This window comes from Plectrocnemia conspersa, unplaced genomic scaffold (genome assembly GCF_051122295.1).
Source record: "Plectrocnemia conspersa isolate PC_06_02 unplaced genomic scaffold, ASM5112229v1 ptg000002l, whole genome shotgun sequence".
Classification (NCBI taxonomy): Eukaryota; Metazoa; Arthropoda; class Insecta; order Trichoptera; family Polycentropodidae; genus Plectrocnemia; species Plectrocnemia conspersa.
Window position 1 is genome coordinate 5,231,256 of NW_028277166.1, and position 23,833 is coordinate 5,255,088.

Genomic DNA, 23,833 nt, shown 5'->3' on the forward strand with positions numbered 1-23,833 from the left:
GAATCTAGTCTATACAGAAATGATGAAACAAGATCAATGTCAGAAGGTTTTACGGGTGCTATGATGAGTGGTGTGAATTCTCCGACGGATAAACTTACAACATCATCCAATGTGCTTATAAATCCTGATGTGCAAGAGACAAGTTTGTTGTGAGTAAATTTTTTAAAGTGTTAAAAAAACAAGAAATTAATAATATTTTTAAAAGCTTCACATTAAGATAAGTTTAAAGTGCTTTATAAAAATACTTGTTCATATCAAACATTGAAATGCTGTTGAAATTTTTATATCACACGTAACAATGGATTTCAGCACAAAACCATACATATATTTTCAGGAGCCAGCTAGTGCATGTGTGCGATTTAAAACTATTCTCAGACCCTGTCTTTGTCATTTTGCTCTTGGGAATATCGACCACTTTGTTCGCGGACAGCGCTTTCTTCACCTTCTATCCCATATATCTCTATTCAATAGGATTCACCACGGTAAAATAATATTTTTAACATTCTATATATATTTTTATGCTTGAATTTTAATTTTATTTTTATATATTTTCAAAGAACGAAGTCGCTTGTTGTATTGCAATATTGGGTGCCAGTGATTTGTTATGCAGAATATTTCTAGCAATTATTGGGAAATATTGTAAAGTAAATAGCAAAATGGTATTCTTTATTGGAGTAGTCTTCACGTTTTGGGCCAAAATACGTAAGTACTTTCATTTTTTATTTTAAGCTCATTTAAAATATTTTTAAATAGTAATACTTGCAAAAAGCTTCTGTGTGAAAAAAAGTGAAACTGATAAACAAATAAAGACACATTTAAAAAAAATGAGATTTTCCTAATAAGAATCTTTAGCTCAACAATCAAATAATATAACATAAAATCAACATATTTAATGACACTTTACTTTTTGCAACAAGCGTCTGTGATACAGAATTTGACACTATTATAAATTTATAATTCCGATGAATCATAGCAGATAATTAACATATATTAATTGTGTGCTGTTATAATATTTAAAATATATAAAAATGACTATGTCTCACTACTAAATTTTTGGTGTTATTTACCCCGTTGTAACGCATTGGGTTAACGCGTGTTATGCTACAACGAAAGATTAAAAAATGGAAATCCTATGTATATATTAAGATATAATATGTTGCAATTAATTAAAATTATTTAACTTGTCAAAATATACGTTTTTCAATACTATATAACACAACTCAAAATCATATTTTTAACTATTAGCGTATAAAAATTCTGTACAAATATCATATTACCTCTTATGTTTTTAAAAAAAATTTATCGCGTCAGTGAGATCGGAATTTATCATTTTTAAATATTTATAATTCCGATCAATTATAGTAGGTTTTCCGAGATTTACCTAAGCTTACAGATAAATAAATGTCTAATTAAATAAACGAATTCGAGCTAGGTTATGAATAAAATAAAAGCAATTAGAAGCTGTAATATTGGTTATTAATTTATAAAATATATGCCACTACTTACTTGCGAGTGTTAATTGTATTTACCCAGTTGTAAAGCATTAGGCTAGCGCATGCAATGACACAACTTAAAATAAATTAGTATAAATATTTGCATATTGCAATATCTTTATTTTAGCATTAGCATTTTTTATTATTTTAATACAATTAAAAATATGTTTTTTACTAGCAACTTAAATAAAATCTGTAAAAATCCCATATCTACAAATTTAGTCGCGTCTTTAATATCAAAAGTTTTATATTATATATTTTTAATTTCGATTAATCATAGAATATTTTTTTAAAGATTTACATAATTTCGCTATGAAATTCGAATCTTTCACTATGAATATTTAAAACTTTGATTAATCATCGCAGATTAAGTAAGTATTCCTAGATTTACCCAATCTCACAGATAAATAATTAAATTAAAGAATATTGAGCTACGTTGTGCATAGAAACATCTATTAACTGTGAGTTGTAATAATATTTATCATTAATAAAATATATGTTGTACTACTGTATTCCAATTATGTATGATTCTAATAATAAAATATTGTATTCATCTATACACGTTCAAAATGATAAAGGGTTTTCTAAGAAAGTATTTTCACTATATCCGTACTTTTACCTTAAAGCTTTATCATAGATGAATAATAACAATCAAATACAATTTGAAAACATATTACTTTTACTATAATAAACGCGTTTAAAACATAATAATGAGTAATGACAATCATATTAATTATATATACATTTCTTTACTTTAAAAAATAGTGGTATAACCCAAATATTGCCATCTCTTTTTCACTTTTGAATATTGTTAAAAAAGAGGACACTGCTATATAAAATTAAATATAGAAACTGATAATATTATATATTATAAATATATATTTAAATACTTTCAATCGGTTAAGACGCATGTGAATTATTCTAAAAATAGATCACTTATCAATATATTATTTTCTAATTTTTAGTAATTTCATGTGCAACATACGACTCACCATTTTCATTATATTAATAATGGTAGACTTGAACTATACTGTGATTATTTTAAAAGCGTAGCGCATTACTCATTAGAAGATCTTTTCTTAGAAGATCCAAAAAATATAAATCAATTAGTTTTTTGACTGTTCTCAACATGAGTTCTTGGTTAAAAATCAGTTGAAATCCTCTGGTTGTTTTAAGAATGTATTAACATTCTTAAAACAACCAGAGGAATTCTAACGATTATTTTAAAGTCGAAAAAAAAATATTTTTAATATTTTTATATAAAATACTATGACTTGCATTAATGCATACATTAACTTAATAATAATTGTTTTAATCATATAAATTAGATTTATTAAACTTATTTATATGATTAAAATCTAGTTATTAAATCTTTGTATGGATTAAAAATTACTCCGTTATCACTGATACCATATTACATATAATTGGAAAATATATATTTTATTTTTATATTCAACACTATCATTGATATCATTTTATACGTTTTTATAGCAAACACGCATGCTTCTAAATAAGATAAGATAAAATGTTATCTAATACATTTGTAAGATTTTCTAATTAAGATATTCTTCATTTTTCAGCATTTATGTACTGCGACTCTTTCGAATACATTTTAGTAATAACAGCAATTTTTGGTTTCCTGAGAGCTCCAATCATATGTTCACCATTGATTTTCTCTGAAATGTACTATGAAAAGTTTACTGCTGCACTTGGATTAGAGACACTAACAACTGGATTGATGTGCACGATTTTATTCCCAATATTAGGTATACTTTTGTATTTTATATTGTATAAAATCAATGGTTTATAACTATAATTAAACAATATGTTTTCAGGATTCATCCACGATTACACAGGTAGTTTCATTGTATTATTCTACATTTTGACTGCTACTCATCTATTTTGCGTAGTAGCATGGGTCTGGGAATTTTTTCATGAATACAATAAACTTCTAGTGACCAATGTGGATGAAATGACTCCACTTTTTGCAACTTTTAGGCCAATGAGTAGATAAGTAACGTTTATTGATTACACAAAGTTAACTGTTATCGTAATAGATTATATTGACAATTGACAATTGCCAAATTGTTCATAAGATTTACTTTAAATCAAAATTTGATTTTAGTCGTATTTTTACCTCAGTACAAAGATATTGCTCTCTGAATATAATGTCTAATACAAATTTAAATAATATTAATAAAAAAAGTAAACTAGTTCCACCTGATGGAGGATGGGGTTATGCAATATGTTTTGGATTCACATTAATAAATGTATTTATACTTTTATTAAAATTAATATGTTTAAATAAATATGAGTTCTTAACTGTCATTTTAGCTCATAGTGATAGCGCCTAAGAATTGTTCAGGCTTGTTATTTAAAGATCTTATCAACGAAAGTGAAAGCGGTGCTAAAGTGTTTACTGCAATAATAGCAATATGTGGAATAACAATCGCATTCTCAGGTAAATTACAGTAAAATTATTTATGTATTAAAAAAATCACATATATGTTAGACTTTGTTCATTGTAAATGAAATAGTCATATTTTTAAATTTCACCTAAAATATTTGTATGGTTAGATAGCACTCTCATTCGCATGACTAAACATAAATATGAATCGTCACATTGCTACATATGGCATATTATTAGCTATGTTGAAATATTTTAAATTCTATATATGTTTAGATCAAGTGGAAATAATCTTTAAGTAACAAATGTGTACTATACAATAAACTATATTTATCCTAAAAATGCATAAACTATATTTTTGTATTTTAAAAAATCATCATAATTATAATATATGTTTAAATCAAGTTGGTTTATTTTTTATTATTAACTTTGATTTTAAGTATTTTAACTTATTAAATAGATACTTTTCAAAAACATCTAATAAAAAAATACATACTTTTTTATTTATTTTAATATAAATGACAAACTGATAAAGATAATATGTGTCAAAAATTGATTAGATAATCTAATACAAAATATTTTCTTTCCTTACTTTTACACTTCTGACGTCACAAATATATATTTTTGTTGATCAAAAAGAATCTGACACTGAGAAAAAAATATAATGGTGGTAAATTTAAAAACTTAAAGTATCATACCTTTGTATGATAAAATCATACAAAAGTGTGTCATTCAAAAATATTTTTTAAGCTAAATTTGCATCGAAATAAAATATAAAAAAAATATTTTTTTGCTTTAAAACAAGTTTTATGTTAAATAGTCGGACCCCCATGTGAGCTTTTATGCGACTTGCCATATAATTAACGCTTTTGATTCATTCATTTTAAAGATTAAGACTTGAATTTTTTGATACAGAATAGTGCTTTTAATAACCCTTATGATAATGTCTAAAAAAATATATCTCACAAAAATAGTTTTTTGCTTCGAAACAAGTTTAGTATTAGGAGTCCATCGGCCCACCATACAAACGTTTATAAGACTTGCAATAAAGTTAAGGTCGGTTTTTGTTACGTTTTACCGACTAAGAATTGAATTTTGGTGAAAATGTATAATTCTTAAGCATCCTGTATATGTTTGCTAGCAAAATCAAAAATTACACTTTTTTTAAAATGGCGGCAAATTTAAAAACTTAAACTCCGTAGATAAAAAAAAAAGATAAAAGTTCGCTAAATAAAAAACGTTAAATAGCTAAATCTGCAACGAAATAAAATATAAAAAAAATAGTTTTTTGCTTCAAAACAAGCGGACCCCCATACAAGCCTTTTTAAGACTTGAAATAAAGTTAACGCTCTTAATTCCTTTGTTTTAATGACTATGAATTGAATTTTTGTTATCGTATATAATTCCTAATTACTACTGAAACGAGCTGGTATGTCATTAGATTAACCTCTGAATTAATTTTTCAGGTTTACAGATCTATTAACTACAAAGACACTTAAAAATAAACATACTTATGATATGTTTTACAGCTAATTTTGTGATTTACTCGTTTAGTTTATCCAATACTACAACATTAGAAATACAACAAGTCCTTTGCAAATAATTGTGTTATAATAAGTAAAAAATAAGTCTAAAATCATCACAAAAGATTTTAATTATATCTTGTGCTAAATACATACATTTCTAATTAGCAAATTTTCGGAAATTCAAAATATATTGATTGAAATAATGGCATACCGTTTGACAGTTTAATATGTTGGCTTTGAAGCACATACAATTTCGTTATTGATGGAATATTTAGGTCACTTAGCCACAATCTAAATTACATTTTGGAATTCCGGTAATCGAAACTCATTATGTGAAATTCCGGTAACTCTACTTAACAAAAGCGCAAAATAGATTTCGTCCTAATTTTAAATAAATATACAATTCATATGTGACTAAATATGTATTTATTTTAATATTGCTATTTATATTACTTTATCTATACACTACTAACAATATCAATATATAATAGTAATAAATATTGGTAAATAACACTTAATATTTGCCTGTAATATTTTTTTCCTGCAGTAAAAGATACACATTTATTTTAGTACACGTTTGCCATATGTTTTTAATTATCAAGATTCATTTTTATTATCTATTTTTTTTATATTTGCATCTAAATTTTATTATGTAACTTCTCTACATGCGTTATATATTCTAAGTTCGACTTTTTTTAAAATGGAGCTTAACAATAACGAGATTGACTTTTTATTTGCTTTATCTCCCGTTCATCTAAGCTTCTATGAATGATCATTATAAAATATGTGACACTGCACTATACCTCTAATCACTACAACGAACTAATTTATGGATGAGGATCGCTCATCTCCAATCGAACACAAATCAATATCGAACTCACACTTTAATCTATAAATTTTGTGTCATAAATTAAAGAACTCTTTCGGAACTCAAATGACTGCAAAAACAACACCATTTGGCCACCAATCTCAAAAGCTTCCAAGAAAAAGTCCAATGGCGTCAAAGTGCAGGACCTTGATAGCTAATTAGTGTCGGCATTTTTCGAAATTAAACGACTCAAAATTTAGCACATTTAGCTACTTGTTTGGCATGACATCATGTCACAAAAAATATTTACTCCATTGACAATGGAACCACGCTTTTCTTGATTTTTTTTATTTACGCCATTAGATTTTTTCTTTAGAGCCATTATGGCTAAGAAATTACAGCTTATTCCCACTCTCTGGTTAATACATTATTAAAAACTTGAAACTTAAAAGATGTCTTGGTGACTCTGTGACAAAATACAAAACCTTAATTATTATAATAATATATAATTGTTAACAAAAACAAAACCGGTAATGGTTATTAAGCTAAATGTTATAGCCCTAATCCCAAATGCGTAAAATACACGTCTCTAGTCGTACTTAATAAAATGAAAAATACCTTTTCAGGCCTCATCGTGAACTTATGCCTCAAATGGTTCAGCCTTCGCGTCGTGTGCGTATTGAGTACCGTAATTTACGTGTTGTGCTGGTTTTGCGACATATTCGCTACGGACGTGACGCACTTAATTATCGGCGAAGGAATACTGAAGGGTCTAGGGACCGGTATGCTCAACGTGGTATGCTACGTGGTGTTCAATTCGTATTTCGCCAAGAAAAGGGTGATGGTGATGAGCATCTGTATGACCATCGTCGGCCTGGGGGCAATTATAGCACCGTTCGTGATTGAAAACTGGCTCAAGGTCTACGGGTACAAAGGGACTTTGGCTATGATAGCCATAATTTCAGCAAACAATTTCGTCGGGGCTGCTTTGTTCCAGCCGGTAGAATGGCATCTTGTAACCGCTACAGAAGATGCTGGAGAATTAGGTAGGTGTGCTTGTAATGTGTCGCTTATAAGTCGTGTGCTTTGGCGCGTTTTGGTCCGTTGCGTATAATTATTAATATGTGGCGTTGTTCACAATACGTGTACTGTGACGGAAATAAGTTCTCTATATTATATTATATGTTTATATGTGACAGGCTTTATTTATTTATTAAATATATATAGTGTATAGATTATCTCTAATGCATTTTTTACATATAAAACTAGTACATACATATTGACATATACTATTAGCATTTAAAAAATAAGCAAGACAATTTTATTGGCCTAAAGTGTATACAGTATTTAACATAAAAGCAAAACCCTGAAATTCTGTTGAAATGTCGACGGTGACAGAATCAAAAGCCAGGATAAAATATTAACATATTCTAAATTAATTATTTTTTTTAATTTAAAAATTGTAAATTTTAGTCTGCTAAATTATTTTACTTTTAATAATAGTATATAATTTGTAGAAAGAAAATTATTGATAAAACATTTATTGATAATATTTGCGTTAGATAAACGGTTTAATTAAATTAAATTTACTTAGTATGTAATAGATTTTATATGATATTCTTTTAACGTATAACGTTTTAACGTATAAAAAATTTAGTAAAATTTAACAAAAAATAGATAATCGAGTTTTAAATGATCTCAGTATAACGAAGAAAAAATTTCGTTATACTGAAAATTCGTTATATTGAATGTAAGGAAGAAGATATATTTTTATTTTATTTTTAATTACCATATTAATACAGAATCAAAATAACATCTTACAAGAATAATCCATTTTTAAGGATACTATAATGAACACAATAAAATTTGTTAAAAAAATGTTTTATGAAAAAAGTTTGAGTGTCGCTTGTGAACACATCCGGCATACGCCAAGTCATAGACGAACTTAGTTCGAAGATATATTGTGGCAAATTGTAACGTCATTCTTAAATTCTGATAAAAATATTTCGTTATACTGAGATCAGTTTTCGTTACACTGATAACATTATGTATAAAAGTTTTTTGGGGACAAGTTTAAAATTCGTTATACTGAAAATTTCGTTATTTCGGTATTCGTTACGAAGAGATTTGACCAATCAATCATGTGCTGCAATTCAAGATCGTTCATTCAGTTTTATTTATATTAAATGTTTTTTTCTGTGACTGCGTCTGAAGTATTCAGTCGTTCCTGAAGCGATTTAAACTCTAGATTTTGGACGTCGCGTTGGACCCGGGTTTGCCGTAAAGGGGGAAGCGGTTGCTACTTTAATCCTTAATGGTCTGAAGATTCTCAACTTCTTCAATTCGAGTTTGTACTTTGGGGGTACCAAATAGCTGAATTATAATAAACATTTCAAATATTATGAGAAGAAAATACAAGCTCGCCTCTCCAAAAGGTATAACAATAGAAGCATAAACGCAGTGTTGAGCAATTGCGTAAAAAAATAAGATGCCGCGGACCTGTTAACACATCCGCCTCGAGGCGTTAATTACCCGTAAAAATCCACCTTTTCATGCATAAAGGATATGCGATAGATAGTGTTATCATCTTCCTCTTTTATTAATAACCTTCAAAAGTGAGCAACTTGCAGTTTTATACCAAGGCGTAAAAATATTTTGTTGAAAGAATCAATAAGCAATGCAATTGATCCAGCTACATCTGCATCTGTGAAACGCCAGAGCTGTCTCGAATTTAGAATATACTATGCGAGACTTTATCACATCGGCAAACAGCAGAAGGGAGAGGAGCGAAGACATACAAAGGAAGACAGCACTCACAGCACAACATTGCCACGGAAGACATTCAGAGAGCATCACTATGACAATCTTACCTACTCTACCAGCACTTAAGTGACAGAATAGACTTGTGATACGACACTATTCCTAATTCGTATTAAATAATACTTAAACTATACCTCAGACCCCGTGTATCAGCCTTTTATGCACATGGCCCCTCCTCAGTAAGATTTAGGGCTCGCCCACATGTGCTACAGTATCATTTGTGATATTTAACAAACGACTGTTTAAGTTTTATTATTGCAATGCATATTATTACAATATTTAATATAACACACAGCTGTATAACAAAGACGCTTATAGAAATGATCGAAAATATTTTTTTATGCGATTTTTATTTTCTGCACAAATTGTACCGAATGACATACACATACATATGTATATTAAAAAATGTTTTCACAATTGACTTTGATATTGCACTTTGCTGATATGACAAAGCGACAACTGACTGGCCGATGTTTATGACTTAATAGCGTAATATTTAGATTTCCATAGTAAATATAAGCTAATGGATTGTAGGGTAGTCTAACTGATAAATTGTAAAGTGGTTTAATAAATGAATCCAAAAAATGTGAGACAGTGAAATGACATGTGAGTATCTGTCAAATGTTAAAATCGTGAGTGAGTAGCAAAATTGTATTAATACAGATGATTGGTCATAAAGTCTTGCAAACACTTCATTTTGTGGGCACAAAAATAGAGTTTTAGAAAAATTTTCTTAAATTTTTTAGGTACATATATGTAAAAGATCAATTTTAATTTTAAACAAATACAATATAAAAGCGTTAGTATGAGTTAGTTATTTATGTATCCAGAGATACAATTTAAATTACAATCAAACGTTAAATTGTTTGGTGAACATGTTTCTAAATGTTTAGTTTGTCCTTACTTGAGGTAGAGGGTGCAGTATTTTCGCTTTTATTTGTTCAATATCTATGTTTATATATATGACATAAATGTTTTAATATTATACTATATAACTTTTTAACAGCAGTAGAAAGTGATGAACAGAATATAGATATAGAAGTGATTGAAAGTGGCAAGGAAACTAATCAAGAATTGGTAAAACCGCTTCTGATTGAAAATAACGTTTTTCAATCCCTTGGATGCATAAATTACGACTATAAAAATGTAGAAGATCTGGAAAAAGTCAAGGAAAACACTTGGTATATCATTTTTTTTATTAGCATAAAAATTTGTTTATATGTAATAATAATATTGTAACATACAATACGCCATAGTATATTGATTAAAATTTATTTTATAATTCCAGGAGTAAAATCAACTCAGCTTTCAATTTCAAGCTGCTCAAGAATATAACCTTTTATAACATTGCTTTTGGAAATGGAATTGGAATTGTGAGTGATATAAATTTCTGCATGATGTTACCGCTGTTACTTTATGAATACGGATTTTCAAATGTAAATCAAAACTCAACTATTTTATTACGTTATAATTAAACTCTACAACATTGAATATTATGTTGCAGACTGACGTTGCTACGTGCATTTCCATAATATCCGTTGCAGACTTGATGTCCAGAATAGTTTTAAGCGTAACTGGAAAATTCGTAAACATCGTCAGCTTTCACTGGTATTATGCAGCTTTAATATTCACGTTCGTTGGAAGACTGTGTTAGTATTAGTTTAAATTTGTCGATTAAAACAAAAAGCGTATTCAAGTTTTTATTGTTTCCTAAAAGACACAAAAGCGATTAAGACTAACTATAACAGTTTTAGAAAGTCATTTGTGTCCTAAAAGCTTTTGAAATTTAAGCAGAAAGATACGGCTTTATTATGGACAATATATTCATAAATTGGAACAAATTACAAACATATTTGACGTTGAAAATATTTTCAGTATTTTTGCAGTTCACAAATTTTTACGCAATTGCTTTGACGTTGAGCCTATTGGGATTTCTTAGAGCGTGGTTTCACATATTTTATCCGCTTTTGGTGGCAGAAGAATTGCCCCAAGAAAATTACGCTAAAGTTTTCGGTGTATCATTTTTGGCCCACGGAATTTGCAATATTGTTTTTGCTCCGTTGTTAAGTGAGTTGAATTAAATTATTTTGTATATCTTGTATATTTGGGATTGTAATAGTTAATTTAATTTCAGGCTATCCAATTCAAATAACTGGATCGTACCTACCTACGTTTTACGTGTTGGCCATTTCGGTTTTGATACCGATTACCACGTATACCTATGAATTGTGTTTTGTGAGGCCAAGGCGAAAACCTCGAAATGAATAAATATAAATATAAAAAATTATTTATTATTTTATATAATTAATGTGTATAAATTAAAGTTATTATTTCAATGTTTTATATTTTATTAAGCTTTTAAGATAATGTATAATATAATATTATATGTACAACACTAATATATTGCCATCTGTTGCAAAGTATTGAAAGATACAATACGTTATTTTAGCTAAAACTTGAACCATAAATTTTCAGCTTTTCCAAAAAAATTAAGGAAAATATATTTTTAGTTACAATTAATTATTAAAATAATTTGCTAAATATTTTTCAGATGAATTATATAAATATTTACGTCCAAACCATATATAGGTTTTAGTGACAGCATAAATTTTTTGCTAAGTAATATTTTAAACCATTGTTTAACTATATAATATTATTATTTACACAATTCAAATATATTACCGAAAGTTATTATAAAAAGTAAAATAAAATATAAGGTAATTTTAAATATATTTTGAAAGTTTTTATAAATATTGTTGGTTGTATTTTAATTTTTTATTAATTTTAATTTAGCAATAATTTTGACACTTTATTATCATTGAATATAATATACTACATGCATAATAAACTAATTTTAAGCAGAGTTAAAAATAGGTAATAGAATGATTTTTTAAAGAAAAGAAGAAGTCAAAAAAATGAATGGAAACTAAAAAGCAAAAATAAAAGTCGATTATTGGTTAAATAATATATAATATTCTAAAATTATAAACACTATATAGAACACAAGTTATAAACACTATATAGAACACGAGCTCGTTTTTTTTGTATTGTAAATTATGTTTTTACTTTTGAGTAATTTTCCTATTTATTTACTTTAACAAAATATTAATAAATTCCAACGTGAAATAATCGAATAATAAATATCCTACTACATATAAATTATAAATTAGTTTGAAGCAAAATATTATGATGTTTTAAGATGAAAAATATAGTAATACAATTGGGAATATAAATAAAAACCATAAATCATTAAAATAAAATAACAATCATTCTAATTATAATTAAACCCACAAATATCTAAAAAGGTGAATTATATTAGTCAAAAAAGTGACATTATTAAATTTTGATTTTATCTACATTAAATCCTAAATTTATATTACTCTTTTACAAAACATAAAAAAACATTATGTTTGTTACTTTATTAAAACTAGTGAGATTGCTTTAATAAAGATAAGATACATATAATTATACTACAATGTCAAAAATATTATTATTATTTTTATAAGGGCTCACTTTTAGCTATTTTTGAAATATTGATAAAAAATATTTTTGAATAATTTTCTAATTTTTTTACTTTAAAAAAATTATATTGAACACCATATTTTATTAAAAGATTGTAAATCATAATCGTGCATAGTTATTAAATTAATATATTAAAGAAGAAAAATCGGTTAAACAATTGGGTGAAAAATTTAAAAGCAAAACAATAAAGCATAAAGAAAAAGTACTTTCCGTAAACGTATTTATCAGATTTACTAAACAAGTTATTTTTCAGGTATATGATTATTTAAACAGATATTTATATTAACTATCTATCGTAATTCACAACAATTCTTACAGTTATATTGATATTATATGAAACACAAAAAGATTATTCTATATGTTGCTTCACTAAAACTAGTCTAATTTTTACCATAAAGATAACATAATTCAAACTATACGATCATGTTAATGAAATATATTATTGTTTTATTCATAGTCATAAGTATGTTTCAACAAAAACAAAAATTTAAAAGCACTAAGAAAATTGACTACATAATAATAAATAATAATTTTTTACACCTATTTATCAAAATTGTATTTTAATAATATTTTACTATATGATAAAATTAACTATTTATTTAATCTACATTAAATAATAAATTCTTATATGTAAACTAAAAATAGCAATTAATGTATCACTAAGATAACATAAATTTAATTATACGGCAATGTTAAATTTATCATTATTTTTTTATTAATTATTAGTTAATATTATAAATATTTATAACGCAAAAAAGTAATGTAATTAGACAAAAAATTAAAATCAGAACACTAAAACATAATGAAAAAAATACTATTATATATAATATATACTCAACTTTTTATATACGCTGTATAGAACGATATATTGGATTTATTGAAAAGGTGACACTATCAAATTTTAGATGAATAATATTCTGAATGATAATATTATCTATTTTAAATTCATAATTTACAGAAATTTTGAGAAACCCCCATAAATGTCATCCTGTCTGTAACTTTATTAAATCTTTTCATTTTCTTGCTACAAAGATAATAACTAGATTTATTAGTTGAAAAATACTGAGAGAGTAATTTTTAATTTTAAATAATTAAGATATTGTTCAGAGATTTATTTTTCACAACATCTTTTAATAGCATTTATACAATTGTTTATTTAAGATCATGATACAAAGTACAAAATATATGGTAATCAATATAGTAAGGGCTATAAGTTAATCACTAATAAGTATTTTATGTTTTTTTAAACTGTATGTAAGATCCAAAAAATATTATTTTAATAAACAGTTAAATAAAATATTTGATTACATCTGGAACAGTAGCACACTGACGATATGAATTCGCAAACATCAAAATCTCAACAATTGTCTCATGTCACTCTGAATGAGTACAACAAACTAATATAAACTCCTTACATAATATTTTACCTGAAATGACAGTGAAAACCATAGAAAAAGTACCACCAGAAGGAGGATGGGGATATATGGTCTGCGTAGGATTTACTATAATATATGTAAGCAATATTTTAAATATTTTAAATTAATAAAATACTCATTAACATTATTTTAATTTATATTTAGTCAGTTTGCATGTTTTTTACAAACTCATTGGGTATCATATTCAAAGACTTACTAGAAGAAAATAATGGCAATTTCATGTTCAACGTAGCTATTGGAATTTGTGGAATTTTAATATGCGCTGCAGGTACGATAAATTTAAATAATAAATATTTATTATAATAAAAATGTATTTATTATATTTTAGGCATAATAGTGAACGTTTGCTTGAAATGGTTCACCCTACGAAAAATGGCAATTTTTGGAGCTATTTCTTTTACTTCATCGTGGTTTTTTAACATACCATTGACAAATCCGGCGTATTTACTATTAACGAATGGATTTTTAAACGGATTGGGATTCGGAATTATGAACGTCATAAGCTATGCTGTGTTTAATTCATATTTTATGCATAGGAGAGTGATGATGATGAGTATTTGCATGTCGGTGGTTGGAATTGGAAGTATAGTGGCGCCATTCGTTGTTAATATTTGGATGGATAATTATGGATACAAAGGAACTATGGCTTTGGTGGCAATAGTAAGTGCTAATACTTTGGTTGGTGTGGCTCTGTTTCAACCTGTTGAGTGGCATCTTGTGCCGAAGGTGGTTGAAAAAGGTTTGAATTTTATTTATAATATTAATATATAATTAAATATTTTTATGCACAAAAATGTTAGCTGGTATTTACGTATAAAAGGGTAGTGATAAAACAAATACTTATTAACAGTAAATCACAATATGTGACATTGCTTTCTTCCTTTATAAATTAAGATAAAGTCACACTTTTTTACTTTTAGTACTTCGATCATAATCTAAAAGGAAATAGTATCTAATAGTCTTACTGTGAGGAAGCTGTATTCATTTTCAAAGCTCTGTGTAAAAAAAATTAGAGTTCAAATAGAAGTAAGGTAGCTCTCTAAAGTTATAATCTAATTAAACTAAACCATAAAATACAGATTTTCTAAATACCATATGTTATTTAGAGATAAGCAATCTAAATGTGGCACTTCAGAATATATTGATAACGACTTTCTTTGCTAAAGCGATGGACGTGTCTATTTATTTTTGGAATTATTAAGCTTCTATAGCTATAAATTATTTTTGCATCGAAAAAATTTTGCATCGTAGAATTTGTGCATTAATAAATATGTATATAATATGGATCTGTTTTTGTTTTTGCTACAAAATTACGTCATAAAGTCTCCAAGTCATATCGAATATCCGGTTGAACTTTTGGGATTTAGATGACTGTTTAAATTATATCAGTTTGGACGCAGGGCCGGCCCGAAGGGCAAGCAGTACAGGCGATCGCCTGGGGTGCTAGATCTTGTGGGGCGCCATGTTACCAAATAAAGGCGCAATATTTACTTAAAATTATCAAAATATATTGTTAAAGAATATAATCTGATATTATTTGCCGCGCTGGTGCGCTGACCTAATTGTTATTAATGTAATGTTATTAAAATATGTATATATTATCTATATTTAATGTAAATTCAAGAAAGTGGAAGCCGTGAAGTCGGGCTGTTAAAAGATTAACAGTATGGAGAGGAGCCGCCGACGACGATCCTACATAGATAAAGTTCCCTATTAAAATGGTAAAAACTGCGGCAGTGACCGTGTCTTAAAAACAAATAATTGACAAAAATGTGAAAAAAAAAATTTTAATTTTTATTTTGCTTTAATTTTTAATATAAAATATTTTTACACTCTTTACATTTTTCTCTAAAATGTTTTTTACCGAAGATACGATTTTTTAAATTTTTTGAATACCCACTATTTTGAAACAAAATAGTGGATATAGCTGAGATGTTTACAAGGTCTATATTTTGTCAAAAAAATTATGCTGCTACAATAAAAGCAGCGGAAGTTATCGGAACCTTAATTTTGAGTAAATTTATTATTTACAGGCAAAATGTGTTTTTATAAGGAATTAAGTTAGGCTGAGTTAGGGTATGCTACGATTTATCGTAGCATAACCTAACTATCGTAACATAGCCTAACTCAAAAGATTTTTGTGTAACGGATGCATATTATGAGAGGGGTCCAATTTAAAAAAAAAACTGAACCATTTGTAAAAATTTATAATTTAAATTTTTTTTTTTTTAATTGACCATTCTTTCTATGAATTTATCTACATATAGGGGCAGTAACAAGGGCGGTGAACCAAGGTGCAAGGTATCAAGGTTCCACAGTATAAGAAACTACTATTAAAAAAAACAATTCAAATTAAAACAAAAAAATATTTTTTTTAAAAAAAGTTTTTAAAAAAAATTTTTGAAAAATTTTGTTTTTTCAAAAAAAATTCAAATTTTTTTAAAAAAATTAAAAAAAATTTTTTTAGTTTTTTATAAAGATTCATAATTATAATTAATTTTTCATAAAAATTTAATATTTTTTTTTAAATTGCAACTTTTTATACTGTGGAGCCTGGGACCTTGCACTTGTTGCACCGCTCTAGTAACTGCCCCTATATGTAGATAAATTCATAAAAAAAAGTTTAAATTAGCAATTAAAAAAAAAAACAAAAAAAATTATTAATTTTTATAAAAGGTTCAAATATTTTTTTAAATTAGACCCCCTCATAATATGCAGGCTGGGTACCTTGCACCCATTGCATCGCCCTGGTGACCGTCTCTATGTGTACCTAAAGGTATAAAATTGAGAACACGTATACATAAATTTTTATTTTCCCTTAAACAAAAATCTTTTAAGTTAGGCTATGTTGGGTTATGCTACGATAGTTAGGTTATGCTACGATAAATCGTAGCATACCCTAACTCAACCTAACTTAATTCCTTATAAAAATACAATTTGCCTGAAAATAATAAATTTACTCAAAATTAAGGTCCCGATAACTTCCACTGCTTTTATTGTATCAGCATAATTTTTTTGCCAAAATATAGGCCTTGTAAACATCTCAGATATATTTGTTAGCCAGCTATATCTACTATTTTGTTTCAAAATGGCGGCTATTCAAAAAATTAAAAAAAATTGTATCTTCATTAAAAAACATTTTAAAGAAAAACGTAAGGAAAGTAAATCTATTTTATATTAAAAATAAAATCGAAATAAAAATTAAAAAAATTTTTTTTTTCACATTTTTGTCAATTATTTGTTTTCTTAAGACACGGTCGCTGCCGCAGAATTTAACATTTTAAATAAATTTTGTATTTATTTTTGCTCAGTTTGTTATGCATGTTAGTTTTTATTACTTTTTAAATGAAAATTGCAGCCCTTCTTATAATATGTAGCCTAGGTGCCTTGCTTTAATAATGGGGCATCCCTTAAAATGGTGTGTGACTCTTTACAAGTTGTAAGTCTGACCTAAAGTCCAGAGCATCGCCCTGTCGTAGGCTGCTGAGTATTCACAAATATATCATTTTGTACTCTCACTTGGCATTTGACATTTCTCATTGTGAGTTTCACCAAGGATATTAGTTTTTGGAACACCCTACGCTGTACTCTTTAAATTATTCCATGCGACGAGAAAAAAACTACAAATTTTTAAATACCCACACTTGCAAAAAAGAGTACGTGTAAAATAAAGAATTAGATTACTTTAACTTGAATTATATTTTTGAGCTCATATAATGAGTTATTAAAGTATTATTAATGGGGGGGGGGGGGGTCAAAAATTTAGTTTTTGCCTGGGGCGCAAAGTAACCTTGGACCGGCTTTGTTTGTACGGTTAAAGAACAGCAGGTATTTTTTTTTTGTCGTCTCGGTTGATTTGGCGTAGCTCTACTTTATGTGAGCGATAAAATGGGGAAAGAAATTAATTTTATAAGACAATGTTCTGGCTTATTTACTCTTAATCTTAAAAACCTTAGGTCCTTAATCCTAAAAACTCTTTAATATTGCCTTCATGTTAAATATATACATATTATATAAGACTCGTTGGCTCTTATAATGGCATATTAAAAAAGTAAAATCGCAACGTCATCATGCTATGAAATGTAATCCAGGAAATTGCTACCTTTTCTCAGGCATTTGGCACTGATCGTGTTCTGGTTCGGAATTGATAATAGATGTCACTTTTAATGAACGTCCGATCGGATACGCTAAGCTCTTTGTCACGTTGACAAAATAAAAAACACAAATAAATTATATAAGTAGTCCTTTCAGCCATTAAATGATTATAGTTCACCTGGATTTGAATTCGATTATATATTTGAAACTAATTTTATCTGTTTCTTTGTCAAAATGGAACACCACCGTGAGAATTTTTTTAGTAGAATCACAGAAGTCACAAAGGACCCCCCCCCCACCCTCCATAAAGCAAAAAATAAAGATACATTGATAAATGATAAAAGTAACAATCTATTGTAAAAAATATCTAACGGCCACCTTTTTATAATTGATCGTTGGATAGTTTTTTGTAAGCAAGTTCTTTCGAATAAAAATACGAGAAAATTGTATAACCTCTTAGCTCCACCTCCAAAATTTTGTTAAAACTTGTGTTGTTATATTAATTAAAAAAATTCAGATCGATTGTTCAATGTCTTAATAACTCAACACTAGGTTTATGTATGTTAACATATTTTGCATTGCGTTATTCAAAGTTAAGCTAAATATATTTTTTAACTTTATAATCTACACAATGAGTAGTGTATTTTCATTGTTGAATAAACAAGACAGTGTTTACCTCTCAAGGCTAAAAAAATTACATTAAATTTATAGAATTATTTATGATAATACGTTATCTATTTATCATTTTTGTATATTTAGACAATGTTGTTTTAAAGCAATCAGTGAAAATGAAGTTGAAAAAGATAACATTGAAAGAAGTCCGGAAATTGAATCACTAATGCATGATGAGAAGGAAATAAAAATGACAGATACTGTTGTCGAAGAGGCGAATAAAACTACATGGTAAAACTATTATATAATATATAATTTTTGTTGTTGTGTTAACATATGCATTTTATTATTAGGAGAAAAATCTCAGATCATCTCAACTTAGCGCTTTTTAAAAATATAACCTTTTGCAATATATGCATTGGAACTGGACAAGGCATTGTATCAGACATAATGTTCTGTACTTTGATACCACTTTTGCTTTTTGAATCAGGCATATCTGTGGTATGAACTGAATTTGGATCTTATTGTGTTTATTTGTTTGTTTAATTATTATTTATAAATAATTTTAACCATAGAATCAAGTAGCCTTCTGCGTTTCTATAATCTCTATAACAGATTTAGCGTCAAGGATTTTTCTTATCGGCATGGGAAGGTTCGTCAACATCAGAAGCTATTATTGGTTTTACTTCGCATTGTTTGCGACAATGGCAGCTAGACTAAGTGAGTGTAAATAAATTATATCTTTAAAATAGATAATGAAATATTTATATATTTATAGTGCTCTTACAATTCACTTGGAGCTTTATATGTGTTGCTACAATACTGGGAATAATTGGAGTTTTAAGAGCTTGGATTTATATATTATTTCCATTATTAATTGCTGAAGAACTTCCAAATGAAAACTATACTAAAAGCTTTGGTTTATCATATGTGTCTAATGGATTACATAGCATTATTTTGTCACTGATTCTAGGTATGTAGATAACATATTATATAATGCAAAACATATAAATAATAATAATAAATAAACAATTACAGGTTCAGTGAAAGAACTCACCGGCTCTTATGTTGCATCGTTTTATATTTTATCACTAACTGCAGTTTTTCCACTGATAGGATTCTTTTATGAAATATTTTCTAAAAAATCTAATATAAAAAAATAACTATTGTGTCGCCATCTGTTGAGCAAAAGTCAAACTAATTGTATTGTAAATTATATGACATTCCCAATGTTTGAACCAAATTCAGATTATATTATACATATAATATTAAATTTATTATTTATTTTTTATAACATAATCAGATATGTGCAATTAAATAAAAGTTATTTTAATCAAAACTATTGCCACATAAAACGTTATTAAAGTATTTAAGTATTACCTAGAGAGCTTTATTCAACTCTATATATTTTTATATTTGTACGGCTTCTAAGTCACGAAACATTGACACACATTTAGTAAATTAGGTATATGTGTATCTATTGTATAAGGTGTATTAAATTTATTCGTGAAACTGTGTTATTTAATTACTTTTAATAAATAATTAATTAACGTGGTAAACAACAAAGGAACGAGAGTTGAATGGATCGTTTGTGAGAATATCAGACTATTCATCTTCAGCAGCATCCGTCCAAATATTTTTTTTATCTCACCTAATCCGATTCATCCCTTTTGTAATGGAGTAGAATAATAGTGAAAAAATACGGTCATGACGTGATGACGAAGCCTTATTTTCCACACATGCATTGTACTTTCACACGACCACTTGACCTCTGCACTCTCGTGTGAGTCCATAGACTTCACACTATCTATACGTTTTGCAGATAATATAATATAACACAGGTATATGATAAGTCGTTTCAAAGCATCAAAGGAAGATTCACAATTCTAATCCATTGCGGTTCGCCAATAAGACTCTTGAGGCAATCGGGAAATCACCCATGAAACCAGAATTCTGCTTATAACGTATCTCGGCTTTCTATTTATCATCCAAATTGAGATGTGAACTCTGAGAAGCAAGAATCAATATCAAGCTTTGTTAAAAGTTATATTTTTGTACAACAAACATTATATAGAGTATCGTTATCCAAGACTTGAAATTGCAGTTTAATAGAAAGTTTAGATTATAACGCTTCTCGTTAAGGGTCCTGCCGAAACGATAAGGGTTAAGCTAAAGTTTGTCACGTGTAGGCGAAGAAATTAATCGGTGTAATCTGACTCAAGGTAAAATGTCCTAAACTCGGATTTAGATCTAATATTCAGATTTCAAGTTTTCGGTATTAGATACATGCGTATAGCACATACGAGAATATCATATAGTCTTTATTAGTTTGAAGTAATTGCTTTATAAATTTAGAGATCACAAAGCACAAGGCGATAAACTTTTAATGTATATTTTAAAAATAAAATGTGATAAGATGACATAATCGAAGTAAATCTAGGTGAGGTTACTTTTAATTCCGCTATTTGAATTTTACTGCTTATTAAATAATGCTTTCTGGTGAAAAATAGGTTAATTTCTGTAGCCTTTAAACCGGAAAAGTTTTTTTATGTACAAAATTTTTATAACACACTATTTTTAATATTTTTTATTAAAGTATTGTTAACATCTGCATCGTAATATAATTTATAAATTGTATGTATATCAGCCTCGGGCTGTGAGATACTTCCCCTTTCGATCGCTCGCGTGTTAAGTGATGAGAGTGAGTGAGAGATAAGAGCATGCGGTCCGCATGCCTTTATCTCTCATTCACTCTCGTCACTTAAAACGCGAGCGATCGAGATGGAAAGTTTTTCGCCGCCCGCCCCTGATGTATATATAATGAAATAAATCAAACAAAAAAATCATACACTATCATCTTATTGTTTTTTATCAGTATTCGTAGACAACACAATAAATGATAAGCGTATCAAGTATTTTTAAAAGTACCCGAATGTAAGGAATATTGTAACAAATATATTGTTTATATTGAAAAAAAAAATATGACAATAGTTATTACACTATTATTCGATATCTTCAAAGAAAATGTTTCGACTCTTGAATTCTTATATTTCTTAGCAAAATTCGTAAGCATGTATCAACATTTAAAATGATATTACAGCATAAACTTAGCAATTAAGCATTCAGTTTGCATTTGAATGAATAGACATTATATTTTTATTACCAAAAATATCAATACTGGTATAAACTATTATTCTCTCGGTATTATTGCGATCTCTAGTTGTACCTGCTGTACAGTGCATATCTCACAAAGAACGAAAATTCGTTACTCTCAAGATTGAAGGGGAATATCTGGGTAATTTTAAACTATGATAATTCTATATTTCTTATAACTGTAGGTGTTCTTTTATTTTTTAATATAGCAGAATACTAGATATGAAATATTTTTTTAATCAAGCAACACCTTTGTAATTATTTTTTCTTAACTAAAAAAAGTATATAATAAAACCCACTTTTTTATGCAATTAATTAGTGTAAATGTTTCCTGAGCCAGGGTCGACGTCGACTTTAGTATGCAAAACTTGTGGGACCCAAAAGCTCACATATTTTGAATATTTAGAATGCATGAAATTTTCTCACTTGCCAGTGTAAACTGGAAAAGCGCTACGAGTGAATTTTCGTAAACGAAATCGAGTTACAGCATTGAAACGAGTCGTTGTTAGAACGTTGTCAACTTTTGACTATACGGTAAAAGGCCACGCGAGGCCATCGATAAAATTTATCGTTCGGTAAGATAATGGGTTTAAGTTAAAGAAGTTACGAAGAGTTGTTAAAAAAACGACTCGAAAAGACGCAGAGTAAGAATTGCTTGACAATATTTGTTTTCACATCTAAAATTTAATGACTTTTCAGGTATTTAAATATAAATATGTATATATATTAAAAACTAATATATAATTATAATTCGCATAAGAAAAGTAGAAATCTCACAACAAGAAAAAATATTAAATAAATTTCAAAATACAACTTTTAATATAAATATTCATAATAAAAGGTCGTTGCCCGATGAAGATAAATAATAAAGTGTAATAATTTTAAAAGGGGCAAACAATAGCACACTCTGCTTGAAAGTACATTATGAAGAAGGAAACCCGAAGATTTCAGGATATTGTGTTTCATCGCCGTTCCTCTACAGATAATTCCGCTAGAAAGCATTTCTGTAAATTTTACAAAATTGAAATCATTTAGTACGATTGATCAAATTACGTTTATTAACAAATTAATAATTAAAATAATATAATAAATAATTATTTAAAAATATTACTATATAAATTAAAATAATTAAATTCTACCGCAGTCTATACAAGTCAAAATAAAACGTTTATACTAATGTAACTATTACACTATACTTTATCTACATAAATTAGGATTCAAAGTTTTTCATTATAAGCTCATAATTTCGTGCTACTTGATCCGTAAGGAGGTAATAGTTTTTTTCTATTTTTTTAACATTTATAGATATGTAGCTAATAAAATTTTGTGTACACACATTTTATTAGCCTTGATATTATATTATATATAGATTTTCGATACTAGCTGAAAATGCCAAAAACAATATTTCATAGATCAGTTATACATATATAAATTCACAATTTATGTACTGTAGTAATTTTAGTTAGCATCAGCGATCATTAGCGCCTACGAAGTAGGTACAAATATTTTATTTTGACCTTACTAAGAAAAAATACGTATTACGCGTTAAAAGCGCAACAAACCAAATATGATTAGCCTTCATAACCCGACTGAAAGTTTTGAGGTTTTTGTAAATACCGTACGTAACAATGACAACTGATAAATACAGCACATTTAAATACGAAATAACAAGTGCGAGGTTGCCAAATCGCTAATTTGTTATAGTACCAAACAGTTCCAATATTATTAAAATCAGACATAAACAAAGCTATTTACAACACCAAATCTTTGTAATAGCGAAAAAAAGCAAGCGTATGAAAGCACATAGATATAATGTTTCCGTCAGCACTTCATCAGGAACTTTTATCTGATATTCCCGGACATAAAATATTTTACTCAAACTCTTACATTTACAAAAAAGTATTAAAAAGCAACCGCTTCTCTCTTTACGTTAACAATCGTAATTAGATAATAAATAAATG

At 27.6% G+C, this 23,833-nt stretch overlaps 2 protein-coding genes across 9 annotated transcripts in view; one reads left to right on the forward strand and one right to left on the reverse strand.

Annotated features, from left to right (window-relative positions):
• The window catches only part of kcc (solute carrier family 12 member kcc), a 392,353-nt gene that overhangs the window by 253,116 nt on the left and 115,404 nt on the right, over positions 1-23,833 (reverse strand). The window lies entirely within an intron of this gene.
• Positions 3,511-19,987, forward strand: LOC148237429 (uncharacterized). The gene is made up of 16 exons (XM_088181293.1): positions 3,511-3,763; positions 3,828-3,954; positions 6,861-7,280; positions 10,061-10,235; positions 10,343-10,490; positions 10,559-10,703; positions 10,930-11,121; positions 11,189-11,314; positions 13,965-14,089; positions 14,157-14,280; positions 14,341-14,751; positions 18,884-19,010; positions 19,073-19,220; positions 19,295-19,439; positions 19,498-19,692; positions 19,758-19,987. The coding sequence occupies exons 1-16, from the start codon at positions 3,662-3,664 to the stop codon at positions 19,880-19,882; spliced, it is 2,835 nt and encodes a 944-aa protein (XP_088037419.1). The 5' UTR covers positions 3,511-3,661; the 3' UTR covers positions 19,883-19,987.